This window comes from Notamacropus eugenii, chromosome 1, assembly GCF_028372415.1.
Source record: "Notamacropus eugenii isolate mMacEug1 chromosome 1, mMacEug1.pri_v2, whole genome shotgun sequence".
NCBI lineage: Eukaryota > Metazoa > Chordata > Mammalia > Diprotodontia > Macropodidae > Notamacropus > Notamacropus eugenii.
In genome coordinates, this window is record NC_092872.1 from 724,182,056 (window position 1) to 724,196,632 (window position 14,577).

At 37.4% G+C, this 14,577-nt stretch overlaps 1 long non-coding RNA gene and 1 gene segment (V, D, J or C); one reads left to right on the forward strand and one right to left on the reverse strand.

Moving 5' to 3' along the window:
• LOC140521653 (uncharacterized) overlaps window positions 1-14,577 on the forward strand; it is a 64,301-nt gene that overhangs the window by 20,454 nt on the left and 29,270 nt on the right. Inside the window, exon 2 of the long non-coding RNA XR_011973015.1 lies at window positions 7,870-12,768. This is a non-coding gene — a long non-coding RNA (uncharacterized lncRNA). The remainder of the gene's footprint in view (window positions 1-7,869; window positions 12,769-14,577) is intronic.
• LOC140521649 (immunoglobulin kappa variable 3-11-like) lies at window positions 11,092-14,258 on the reverse strand. The segment is given in 2 exon segments: window positions 11,092-13,939; window positions 14,170-14,258. Coding segments are annotated over 2 exon segments (438 nt in total).

Below are 14,577 nucleotides of genomic sequence, written 5' to 3' on the forward strand. Positions count from 1 at the left end.
CACAGACAAAAACTTTACCCACAGTTCCCTAGACATAGCCTTGATCCATAAGGAAGGACTCAGGGACAAAGGCACTCTTTCCCAATAAGTAACCTTAGCTTTACATTCCTATGAACTAAGTTCATTTCTGGGGGGAATCTTAAGTTAAGGTCTTCCCAAGTTTTCTGGATCATTGTCTGCATCTCAGAGTCCCAGGAGAAAGCTATTGAAGCCTAGGTTGTTCCCCACACCCAGTTCCACTGACCCAGTCTTGGAATTCTAATTTCAGATAACATTCATTGTTAACAAGATGTTAACCCTGGTTTCCTTTTATAAAAGGAACATCTTCCTCAAAGTGCATCCGAAGTACAGGAAAATCACTGGCTGATATGAATACTTGTCTAGTCTGTTACACATGAGGTATGGGAAGACAGAAAGTTAAGTGCCACAGCTTTAACATGAAGCAGTCAGTCTGCATGGTCACACCATGAGAAGTTCTTCAGTAGACCTGAGAAGCTCCCTCAAATACCTTGCTTACACATTGAGAGAGAGTAGAAAAAAGAAGATAGGTTGGTGAGAAGAGGGAGTAAGAAATAATGTACAGAGTGAAGCCAGATATTGTCAAAAGAAAGAAAGAGAGAGAAATCTTGAGAGAATTGCAAAGAAGAATATTATGAAATAATCCAGTGGTGTCCAGAAGCACCAAAAGAATGTAGACAAGCCAGTGTCTAGAGGGTCTATGAGAGAACATAATACCAAGACAGAATTCAGCAAAGTTTTTGAAAACAGGATAGAAAAATAGTCATGAGAATATTCCCACTTCCTTCAAGAAGGCTTTCCTAGTCTTCCTTCATGCTACTGCCTTTCAATGGTTGATTACCTTCCATTTTTCCTGTATGTATCTTGTCCATACATAGTTGTGTGCATGTTGTATCCTCCACTTGATGGGAAGCTCCTTCTGAACAGGGATTGATGTTAGTAGTCGTAGCAGTGAGGGTGTGGTGGTAGTAGTAGTAGCAGTAGTAGTAGCAGTACTAGTAGTAATAATAGTCATAGTAGTAGTAGTGGTGGTGGTAGTGGTTGTGGTGGTAGCAGCAGTAGTAACAGCAGTAGTAGTAGTAATAGTAGCAGTAGTAGTAGTAATTGTAGTAATAGTAGTAGTAGTAGTAGTAGTAGTGATGATGGAGAGAGGAAGGGAAGATGGAAGAAGAAGAAGAAGATTAAGGAAAGTTACAATTGTTGTAATGGCTGTAGGGGTGGTAGTAGTGGCAGTAGTGGTGGTATTAGTGATAGAAAATTGGAAGAGGAAGAGGAAAAATCATATTACACAGATAGATAGACAGATAGTTATAGTTATAATGGTGAGAGTAATAGTAGTAGTAGTAAAAGTGGTAATACTGGTCATACTACTGGAAGCAGTGATAGTAGGATTACCAGTGGTGGTGGCGGTGCTGGTGATGGTGGTGGTGGTAGTAGTAGTAGTAGTAGTAGTAGTAGTAGTAGTAGTAGAGATAGTGGTGGTGGTGGTTGTTGTTGCTATTGTTTTAGTAGTTGTAGTAGCAGTGGAGAAGAAATAGTAGTAGCAGCAGCAGCAGCAGCTAACATTGCTATAACACTTTGAGGTTTCCTACGTGCTTTATATATGTTAACTCAATGATGCTCACAATGACCCGGTGAGGCAAGTGCTACTATATCCACTTTACAGAGAGGGAAACTGGGGTTGATAAAGGACATGATTTACCCAGAATAAAATAGCCAATATCTGAAGCAAACTTCAAACTCAGGTCCTCTAAGTTCAGTCCTCCAGCCATTACTCTACTTAAATGCCTTTTGTTCTGCCTTTCTTTGTATCCCCAGCACTTACCTCAGTTTCTGGCACATAGGACACGTTTAATAAATGTTGACTGCCATATTTCCATTGGCAGGATCTAAAAGACAAATAAGCTGTAGGGAAATCAGAGCAGGGCTCCATAATACACTTTATGAGGCATTTTGCAAAGAATTTTACATCTAATTTCATTTGATCCCCACAACAACCCTGGAAAGTAAAGTGTTATTATGAATCTCCATTTTACAGATGAGGAAACTTAGCCAAAGAGAGGTTAAACATCGTGTACAGGACCACACAGTTAGTAAGTGTCCAAGGCCAGATATGAACTCAGGTCTTTCTGATTTCAGGTCCAGTCACTTAGCCACCTGCATAAACTGACTGTTTCAGCTGGAACCCACTGCCTGATGAACTGACAATGGGAGCAAGAGACCCAGTAAACCCAGAACAAGCCTCTGGCAATGACTGACAAAGGACAGTCTATGGAAATAAGAATTTCCCAGAGAAAAGTGTTTCTCATCTAAATGAGTTTTGTCATTGGGAGCACTAAGGGTTCTCTTTGTAATGACGACAGTGATTTAATTTTTGCCAACTTCAAACTTGTCCTTTTGTTTTACTTGTCTTTCTAAAACTAAATAAAAATCCAATAACATTTTTTAAAACTGTCTTCATTTGCAGCATTTTCCCCAAAACATTTTACATAATCCCTACATCATTGCTTGCTGCATTGTCCCAATATCATGAAAAGTTTCCATGTTAGTCTAATCTGTTAGTCCTGATCTATTATTTTTGTGTTACCAGGTGAGTAATTAGGTCAGGGATTCCTCCTTATATTATTCCATAGGCTTGTTACAAATTTGAAATCAGTTTGGAAATAGTAATCCCATTGCTCCAGTTTGCAAAAAGTCACATAACGTAGGCCTGGGATCAAGAAGACACATTCAAACCCAGCTTCAGACACTGGCTGTGGGAACCTGGGCAAGGCACTTATCTGCTTATCTCAGTTTCCTCAACTGTAAAATTAGGATAAGAATAGAATCTATCCCCCAAGGTTGTCTTGAGGATCAGATGAGATATTTGTAAAAGTGCTTACCACAGTGACACATAGTAGGCACTATATAAATGCTTGTTATAAATGAAATAGGTGTTATTCGAGAAAGTGCTGTATTTGAGGTGAAAGGAAGAGGAAATGATCTTTTTTTCTTAATCTTTTGAAATTAAATTCTGGTTTGGGAGAAGGAAGGATAGACCTGATATGTAAGGTATGCTGTGAAATGAGTCATTCATATTCCTTGTTTTGTCATCAACTATCCCTAACTGCAAAAGGTATCTTCTTTGATGAGTTCTACTTTAATTATGATATGACCTTCTCTAATTAGGTCATCTGTTTATTTGGAGTTTATCTTGGTATTGGATGTGAGACACAAATTTATTTTTCCCATCTCTGGTTTGGTTCACTCCAACTCATAGTCCAGAAATCTAAATAACATTCTTAGACACCTTCTTCACCACTACTTACTTTCTCAAATTAGCCTTTCTCTTTGGAATAAATACTATGGTTTTCATGAGAAAGAGTGATAAAAGATCACCTGAGGCCCCAAGTGCTTCACTTTCTGTTTCAAGACTCTGATCCTTAGCCATACTTCCTAGGTTCTCAGAATCATTACTAACCATGAGATTCAATGGGAGTGGATTCTTGATAACAGGCTAAGGTCTACATCTTAAATTTGGGTCCATCCAAATGCTTCTGAGGAATGTTTATGTCTGAATTTATGAAAGCCATTAAAACCAAGTGCTGAAATAACTTGATGTTAGAACCAAACTTTCCAATTGCTCTATGACAAAGAGTTAAAGCCAGGATCTTTAAAAAATAATGAAATATTCCTTCACATTAATCTCCCAAAAATAATTTAAAATACCACTTAGGATTTCAGAATTTCCACTCTTTTTCCATCTTCCATGGAACTTTTTGAATTCAAATTTAAATAAAATTCTATACTATGAATTTTGGTGTTAGTTGTCTGTTCCTCCCAGTTTTCTGTCATTTATAAATTTGGTAAGCATGCCATCCATGACGTCAAGCCATTGATTTTTTTAAAAAATGCTGTTTATTATAGGACAAAGATCCCTGAGGCATCACACTAGAGACCATCTTTCCTTCCTATCAACAGTGATTTTCATGGTGTCTGATGATTCAGGTGTTTGCAAATCCATCCACCTGTGCTGTTATCCAGCCCATATCTCTTCATCTTTTCCATAGGATTCTCATCATAGATTTTGTCAAATATCTCTGAAATCTAGGTACACTGGAAGACCAAGAGGATTCTCCTGTTGCTCAGGGTTAATAATCTTGCTGAAGAAAGGTAATTAGGTTTGTCTGCTAGGACTTTTTCTTCAATCTGTGATAACTTCAAGTGATCATTGGCACCTATTTAAAATGCTCACAAAGCAAATTACTGCTTCCATAAATTCTAGAATTTTGATAGCAAGTGAATCAAGTCTGTTTCAAGTCTGAATATTCTATTTCTCTTTCTCTGAAAATCCAAACATTTGTCCATTTTCAATAGTATGAATATTCATCCTTTCTTTGATTATTTATAGATCACTAAAACTAGATTAGTAGCCATTCCTGGAAGTTTCTTCAGGATTCTGGAAAAATGGCCTTCAATCTATTTTCATTAGGTACTAGAAACATTTTAACCCTAAGTTTTTTAGGAACATATACTTCAAATCGGTACCAGGCACAAGCAATTTAAAAAAAAGACAGTCTTTACTTGGGGGCACTCTGGCTGGCTTCTGCTTGTTGCGTTTGATCCCAATTCAAAGTCCATGATCCCAGACAACTTAGAGTTAATAATTCCTCATAACTTCCATTTAAACTCTGATGGGGAGCCTCTTCCTATGGGCTAAGTATGCTATATATGTTATAATGTCAATATTCTAAAAAATAGTTTCTAATTCTGACCAACTGCATGATTGACCATGACTCCAAGGAGCTGATAAAGTCCTGATCATTTAATGAAGGAGCCATAAAAGACGAATGCACGGAATAAGAAATTAATTTTTGGATGTGATTGCTCTGGGAATGTTTAGGTTGACTGCGCTTATGTGATATGGGGGGAATTTCATATTTTTTTCAATATCTTTTTCAATGGATGGGGAAAGGTAGAGGTAGAAAAAAGTGAATGCCTGGAAAATGAAAAAATAAAATAAAAAAATTTCATAAAACAAATTCTATGGGAGTAAAAAGAACAAGTGTCCAGTCGGGTTTTTGTCACAGTGACACCTACTGGTAACAAGTGGCACGTGTATTTCAAATTTTTTTGAACTTTGGTCTATTTAGAAGTTTACTTTTTTATCCTTTCTTTGTATTCTTTCCAAATTACTGTAACTTTTATTACCAAAAAACTTCCCAACTCCTTCCAATGTTGTTCTGCTAAATTATTTGACCAAAGTTCAAGGCACCAAATGATAGCAGTCTGTGTGTGTGTGTGTGTGTGTGTGTGGTTGTGTATTTGGTTATGTGTGTGCATGTCTATTACACACATCTCCAGATAACAAATACAGGCAGCTAGGTTAGAGAACCAGGCCTAAATTCAGGAAGACCTGGGTTCAAATGCAAAATATATCTACTAGAGGACATTATTTACAACCACCTGGAAGAGGGCATGGAAAAATACTGAGCTTCTCCAAATTTGTATTCAGATTGGGGATGTGCTATGGCTTCCCAACTTTCCATGTTTGTAAAAAAGAAGTCCCAGGTTTCCAATGTGCTAGTGATGCTCACAACTTTCCTGGGGTTATAGGATAGAAATTGATGGAGATTGAGGTGTTATTTGTTACACAAACTCTTAGGTCGAAGTTTCAGCACAGTAATTGCTCATTCTTATAAGAAATGAAAATATGGAATTTTAATGTTTCTCAGTTTCCTCCAAGTTAACTAACAAGAGGAATATAATTGATCTTATTTATAATTTTAATTGCTATGGGGCCTTTAGAACTCACATGGACACATCTAGGAATTTATAACTGGAGATCCATGGGTAGAGGAAAAGCAAAAGAAAGCAAAAAGGAAATAAAGCCTCACAGGCATATATGACATAGCCAGTTAATACATATGAACTTGAGTCTTGTGAGGGAATTCTCCCTCCCAATTCCCCGGCCAATGCCAGCAAGATGCTGTTGAGTTGTTCTTTCCAGTGAGGATCAAGGGTGCATATAACTATTCCCCCTGCATTTCAAGGGATGAATGCTCACTTTGATTCTGTCAGGGAACAAGGGATAAACCTTCAATATACAAAGATCCTAAAAATGAGAGAAAGCCCTTAATTATTTGGTTGTATATATGCTTCCTAGCAAGCAGCATCGATTCATTTGTATTCCCCAGAAATGGTCCTTGAAGTCAGGAAATTTTACGTAAAAATATCCTCATGTATATCACAAGAAGGACATAAAAACCACAAGCCTAAAAACCATCATGAAACAAATCACTGCGGGCACAGTCTAAGGGTCCCTACAACAATTCTTTCATAGAATAAATTGTAGGCTCTTGAGTTAAGCCTTCAGGCATCTCCCACATTCCAAATTCATGTCCTCAAATTGAAAGTTTCCTAATATCCACATATTCAAAGATTTCTAACCTGTATGTATTCTCTGATGCATAACAAGATTGGGACTCTCAAGGAAAGAATGTGAGATAATAGTGAATCGTAAGTGATGTCTGATCACCTTCTTCTTTCCATTTTTCTTTATACTTCTACTTGTACACCCCAACAAAGGGAGACCCTGTGCCTCTGTCCCCATTTATTGCTAATGTTTCCTTGCTCTTCCATTTTCTGTCTTCTTTCAGCACCAACAGAACATAAAAACATAATGCTTCTATCTCATTGGACAACCTCTATGACCCCTTCTGACATTGGGATTCTTAAACCACCCTTTTATCACCCTGACTGTTAGAATATAAATATTTCTTTCATAAAAAATCCCTTCTGATTGTTAACTTGGGTTTACCTTTTTGTTTTATGTCTATTTATTTATTTCAGATGTCTCTTCCTTTCAGTTTTCTTATCACAAATATTTGAAAATCATCAATGTCAAAAATGCTTATTTTTTCCTGATAGGATTATATTCAGTATTTGTTGCTAGGTAATTTATGATTATAGATCTTAATCTCTTGCTTTTGGGATGTCTAGGTTCCTTGAAAGTGATGGCTGGTAAATTTTGGGCAGCCCTGACTGTGGCTCCTCCATACTTGACTTCCTTCTTTCTGGTTGATTTTTGTGCAGCAACGTTTTTTAATGATTTCTTGGACAAAAGGATACCCAGGTTATTCTTTTGGTCATAGATTTCAGGTTTACAATGATTCTAAAGTCATCTGTCATTCGTCTTTTTTCCCCCAGGTTAGTGGTTCTTGATTAGATATACATTTTGGTTTCTTCCAATTTCCTCAGTCTTTTCACTTTGTTTTAATAATAATGGGAATAGCTATCCCCTATATAGCACTTATCATAAGCCAGGCACTATGCCTTAGCATGTTACAAATACAATCTCATTTAATTCTCACAAAAACCCTTGGAGTTAATATTATTATGATGCTCATTTTACAGTTGAGGAACCTGAGGAAAATAGAGGTTAAGTGCCTTGCCCAAGGTCCCACAGCTCATAAGTGTTTGAGGCTGGGTTTGAACTCAGATTTTCCTGGTTCTGGACCCAGTCTTCTAAACGCTCCACACACTAACTGCCAAAATAATTTTGTCTTTTGAACTCATTAACCTTAGTTTTCTCAAATTGTTAATATTCAGATAACTTTCAGATTAAGTACTGCTATTTATGGGCATATACATGAACATACACACACACATACACACATAAATATATACAAATATATATGCATATATACACCCACATAATAATTACAAACACACTTACATAAGTGTTTGAGCATTCACACACACACACATACACCTAAATTTACACCTTCAGTCTCTTCTTCATGAGCTAACAGGTAAACCCTGGGAAAATAGTCTTTGGTCTTTGCCTTAGTATTTCTTGCTTTGTTTTAGGTGCATGGATTACAAGTTCACATATTGTAAGCTTCAAATGTCTGCAGAGCAAGTCTCTCAGAGTCTGGACCTTGACCCACAACAGATTTTTGCAGATAGCTCAGAATTCATCACCTACAGTACTCATACCAGCATTCGCTGACAGGAAGACTTATGTAACTACAATGATATATTTGCATATGAATTAGATGGCATCAGTGTTCTCTAGAAATTGTGTCTCCAAGAACCAAAGTGATTTTGGGAACAATATGTCTCCAAATATTGAGGGTGGTAATAGTTGTAATTTTATTCTTCTGTCTCGGTCAAGTAAATATGTCTTTGTAAAAGCTGAATAGATAAAGTATAGGGCCTAGAGCCAGGATTCATCTCCATGAGTTCAAATCTGTCTTCTAATACCTACTAGATGTGTGACCCTGGGCAAGTCACTTAACATTGTTGGTCTCAGTAGGCTCACCTGTGAAATAACCTGGAGAAGGAAAGAGCAAACTCTTCTAGTATCTTTGCCAAGAAAAACCCAAATAAGATCATGAAGAATTGGACACTACTGAAAAATGACTAAATAACAATAACGTTAAAGGAGCTGAGTGCTTGGAATATGATATTCAGGAAGACAAAAGAACTAGAAGTACAACCAAGAATAACCTACCAAGCAAAACTGATTATAATCCTTCAAGAGGGGAAAGGGAAATTTAATGAAATAGAAGACTTTCAAACATTCCTGATGAGAAGACCAGAGGTGAACAGAAAATCTTTTTTCCAATGTAAGACTCAAAATAAGCATAAAGAGGAGAACATGAGAGAGAAATCATAAGGTGCTCAATAAAGTTAAATTCTCTATATTTCTACATGGGAATATGATACACATAACTCCTAAGAACATTATCATTATTAAGCAACTAAAAACACTCTATATAGACAGAGGGCATGGGAATGAGTTGATTATATTTAGGGTGATCTAAAAAATGAATGGACAAGGAAGATGGATGCACTGGTAGAAAGGGAAAGGGAGAGCTATAATTGTGAAAATTATCTCACATAACAGAGGCATGTAAACAAAGAGCTTTCATAGTGGAAGGAAAATGGTAGGTGGGGGTGAGCAACATTTGAACCTCACTCTCACCTAAATTGTTCAAAGAGTGGAAAATGTATTTATATAGACACTCAGTTAGGTGTGGAAAACAATCTTACTCAACAGGAAAGTAGGAAGGGAAGGGGATGAATGAAAAGGAGATAAAAAGGAGGGTGGATTAAGGAAGGCAATGGACAGAGGTAAAAGCAAACTTTAGAGTAGGAAGAGGATAAAAAGACAGAGAGAAGGTTAAACAGAACAAAATCACATGAGGAGAAATGCCCTATTAGTAAGCAAAACTGTGAATGTGAATGGCATGAATTCACCCATAAAATGAGAGAGGGTAGTGGTTGTTGTTCTTGCTGTTGTTGTTCTTGTCCTTCATTCTGGAAGAGTATCATGACATCATGGAGATGAAGACATGACTTGTACTTGACTTTGTTTTGGGTGAGGGAAGGCTTTGCAAGGTCACCAGCCTCACTTCTCCTCCAGAGCCATCTGGATCCAGTGGCCAGATTCATCAGAATGACCGAAAATGGCCCAGGATGCATTGGGAGACCCTGATCCTTTTAGGCTAAGACTTTTTCAGATTCTCACTTGGAGACAGGTAATGCCAATTCAGTGAACAGGACTCCTTAGGAAGTGAGTCAAGAGATGGAACCTTTAAATAAAACAAATTAAACTGGGAGGGGAAAATTCTCAGGAGTACTGGCCAAAAGACAAACAATTACTATTTACATTCACTCTGAGTTGGGAGGGCCCAAAAATAGCCATTCAGAGGTGCTTGGGCAGGGATCTCTTGTTGTCCAGTCTATGAGCTTTAGAGTGAAATGGGTTCAACGTTGGGTCTTTGAGAAAAGAAAAGAAGGAAGAAAGAAAGAAAGAGAGAGAGAGAGAGAGAAAGGAAGGAAGGAAGGAAGGAAGGAAGGAAGGAAGGAAGGAAGGAAGGAAGGAAGGAAGGAAGGAAGAAAGAAAGAAAGAAAGAAAGAAAGAAAGAAAGAAAGAAAGAAAGAAAGAAAGAAAGAAAGAAAAAAGAAAGAAAGAAAAAAGAAAGGAAGGAAGGAAGGATGGAAGGATGGAAGGAAGGAAGAGAGAAAGAAAGAGAGAAAGAGAAAGAGAGAAAGACAGGAAGGAAGGAAGGAAAAGGAAGGAAGGAAGGAAGGAAGGAAGGAAGGAAGGAAGGAAGGAAGGAAGGAAGGAAGGAAGGAAGGAAGGAAGGTAGCCAGTATACCCCAGGTTAACTATCAAAATTCACCTGCATATAGAGAGAGGAAGAGGGAGAGAAAGAAGGAGAAGGTGCACAGTGGACTACTTTTGAGAAGAGAGTAACCAAATAACCAAGAAAACCTAAATATCTTGAAACAAAAGATCAAAGGAGCACAACAGTTAGGACATAAATATAGACTGACATCAAACCACTTTCTATCTTAGTGAACTGCTCTCAGCGTCCATTTTATCAGCACAGTTCAAGTCCCAGATATTTCATGTTATCTGGTCCCTAGATATCTTTTCTTGAAAAACAGGCTTTATTCTTAGGAGAGTTCTAAAAAGGGCTCTGGTGCCAACTCAAAAGTTTCCTAGATATGTCTCATTTATTACACTTTAGTACAATCACTTCAAGTTGGTTCTTAAACCTTAAAATCAGAAAATTTCTGTTTACATACAGTTTGCTGTTCTATCCTTATCTAAATCCTGTATATAACTAAAGAATCTTTAAAAACTTATGAGGGTCCAACCATAACATGAGCTCTTCTGTCTTTTAAAATTATCAGACACATAGTTTTGAGATAAAAAAAAATTAACTTTCTTTACCATTATCAACATAATATATGTGTAAAATCCTTGATCTGATTGTGAGAAATAATTACTACAACATACTCAAAGCCAGAATTTCCAAGACATATGAACTGGGGAGCCAGTCACATACATATGTACATAGTTCTTCGAGAAAAGACTCTAAACCTGTTGCCTTCTCAAATTTTGCTATTTCATTTAATTAGATAACTTTTGTCTTACATCTATGTCTTATTACATTGTAAAATCATTTACCCCTTAAGAGGATATCATCTCTATATCATCATTTGACCACATATACAGCTTAAAATTGTAAGATGTTCATACTTTCATTCTATTATAATAACACAGAGATGTTCCAGTATCAATTTTTATTTAAAAAATTTAGTATTGTACTTACAAAACTTCTTGATTAAAGACATTTGCTACAAAAGGTAAAAGAAGGACATAATTATAACAATGACATATATAATAATGGAAGGGTAACCCCCTTAGCTCTGTTTCATTCCAGGCATGAGTCACATCTGACAACCAATCATGTAGTCACAGGGGTTAAAAGGAAGGCTCAGGATTAACCAGGTGGGAATTTTCTTTTTCAGAAAAAAAATAGCACAGTGGGGAAATAGAGTCTTGAGGCCCCATCCTTAGGCAATATCAAAGTCATCAACAAACCTTTTCCCAGGCACAGACATACATGGATAGCCGATTGACTAGAAAACAGAATCCAATAATATGTTGTTTACAGGAGACACACTTGAAACAGAAAGATACACACAGAGTTAAAATAAGGGGCTAGAATAGAATCTATTAGGCTTCAGCTAAAGTTTTTTGGTCTTTTTTAAAGGCAATTGAAGCCATTACAAGCTGAAAGAAAGCCAAAGCAAAAATAAGTGTAATTAAAAGAGATAAGCAGGGAAATGGCATCTTACCTAAAAGAAAAAAACAGACAATGAAATAATATCAATATCTATCATACATGAACCAAATGGCCTAGCATTCAAATTCTTGACAGTTAGGTGAACTGCAAGAAGAAATAGATGGTAAAAATATACTAGTGAATGTCCTCCACTTTCCCCTTTCACAACTACAAAAATTATAAAATAAATGAGAGAAAATTTATAGATGAATGGAATTTTTGAGAGGAAGGGGGAGGTGAAGCAATTAGCGTTAAGTGACTTGACCAAGGTTACACAGCTAGGAAGTGTCATATGCCTGGGAGCATATTGGAACTCAGGTCCTCCTCACTCCAGGGCTGCCTCTCTATTGTCTTCGCTACCTACCTGACCCTGAATGGAAATGTTTAAAGTTAGACATGATGGACTTCTGGGAAAAGCTGGGAGGAGAAATGTGCATACCATTATCTCAGCTGTATATTAGCGTCTATACAAAAACTGACCATGTGTAAGGGCAGGAAAATGGCACAAAGAAATTCAGAGAAGCAGAAATATTAATGATGCTCTTTTCAGACCATAAGGCAGTTAATGTGACATTTAATAAAGAATAAATTAAAACTTAATTGGAAACTAATCTATTCAATAACAATGAGTAGGTAAAAGAACAATTCATAGAAACAACTGATAATGTCATTAAGGAGCATGACAACAACAAGACAAAATTCCAAAATTTGTGACATGCAGGTAAAGCAATACATAGGGGAAACTTTAATTCTCTAACAACCTATATCAGTGAAAGGGAGAAAGAGCAGATCAATTGTGGGAAGTAAAGTTCTGCTGTCCACATTCCTAGGTGATAGGGGTTGTGACCTAGCATGGACAGGTTAGAGATAAGAGAATAAGGCACAGGTCCAAGGAGGTGTGTGAGGAAGGGCTTATCAGAGAGGAAAACATGGAGTCACATGGTCAGGGGATGGTGTCACAGGAGATCCAAAGTTCAGAAAACAGTATAAGAAGCCCCATCTTCCTCCATGTGTTGTAGTCTTCCTGTAATCTTCCTGCAACCTTACTAGGGGAGGCTACCCATCCATTCAGGGGAAATGGACAGAAAGATTAATAAAGGCCTTCCTGACTTCACAACAGGTATTATTCTTTCTTTAAGGTGAACATGTTTCTTACTGTTGGGGGCTTGCTAAATGGCCTCACTTCTAACAGCAATGAACTGGGTATGGAACTAAAAAAATAGAAAAGGAAGAAATTTAAAATCCCTAATTAAACAACAAAATGGAAATTTTGAAAATCATATGAGAAATTAACAAAATTGAAAGTAAAAAAATACCGTACTCATAGAAATAGGAATTGGTTTCATGAAGAAACCAGTAAAAATAGGTAAACCACTGAGTAATTTGATTAAGAAAAAAGACAGAAGAAAACCAAATTACCAGTATCAAAAATGAAAAGGGCAATGTGCCACCACTGAAAATGAAACTAAAGCAATTATTGGGAGTAATGTTGCTCAATTATATGCAGGTAAAATTAACAATCTACATGAAATGAAAAAATATTTACAAAATGGCCCAGATAAACACAAGTGGAAATAAAATACTAGTATAACCCTCTCCTGGAAAAACAGGGAAGTAATGTTCAATGGGACAGGAAGTGGAGGCTACACCCCAGTAGGGAAGGGTTCTTAAACCCAAAAAGGCTTCTTTCTGTTTTACCCTAAGGGCAATAAGGTTAGCCACTAGAGTGTCATCTGGGGTTGTTGCTTAGTTTGTTTATGTTTTTTTCCAAATGACCTAGATCATGATGTGGACCCTTTGCTTAGCTTTGCTAATGTTTATGCAAGATGTAAATGCCAAGACAAGGATAGGCTTTGTGGGAAGAAGAAGTGAGACTAGCCTTTACCAGAGAGGGGAAGCTGCTTAGACCTAGAGACTAAAGGAAGTAACTGCTCCCCTGGGCAGAGACAGCTGAACTGCCTGGGGAGTTTTTGTACAGGGCTGGAGCACTGTGGGAGGCCATTTGCTTTGCTGTGTACAGTAATAAACTCCAGCATCATCAGCCTCCACAGGGCTGATGGTGAGAGTGTAATCTGTTCCAGACCCGCTGCCCCTGAACCGGGATGGGATCCCAGAGTGCAGGGTGGATGTGTAATAGATGAGTAACTTTGGAGACTGACCAGATTTTTGCTGGTACCATTCTAAATACTTGCTAATGTCCTGACTAGCCTTACAGGAGATGGTGACTGTGTCTCCTGGAGTCACAGACAGGGAAGTTGGAGATTGGGTCATCACATTCTGTCCACTGGCATCTATAATGAAAGAGAAAACACAAATGTCACCAACTGTTCACTAGATTTTTCACCACAAGACTTTTGAATAGAACCAGCTAGAACAGTTTTACTGGGTGAGGCATATTATACACAAAAAAGAGAATATTTTAAAACCCCAGAAACAGGTTCTGAATGATCTAAAGAGAGAATCATGTGAATAAGAAATATGTGAATAACTCCATGGCACACTCATGTCTATCCATCCTCACTTGGAATCACGAGCAGAAGGAGGCAGAAGAACTGAGCTGGGGACATCATCTCCATTTTGTGCTCTGTCCAGTGATGATCCCTGGACAAGTGAATAACAACACACTCTGATAAAGGTTCTGTGCAATAGGAATAGGTTGGGGGTGGAGATAGGGGAGAGTATGCAAAGCAGCCTGGTCTTTTATAGGGGAAAGGAGGATGGTCTGGTAATTATCATCAGTATTATGATACTGATTTATGAAATTGGCACCCATGGAATTTCTTTGTGTTATCCTTTTACTGGTCATAGTGAAGATATTTCAACATGGTTGAAAAATCTTCATTGTGATGATCAATTTGAACAAGATTAAGTTACTCTTTAGTGGAAAATGATGCAACAGATAAAAAGGAATGAAGGCATCCCCAAAGTG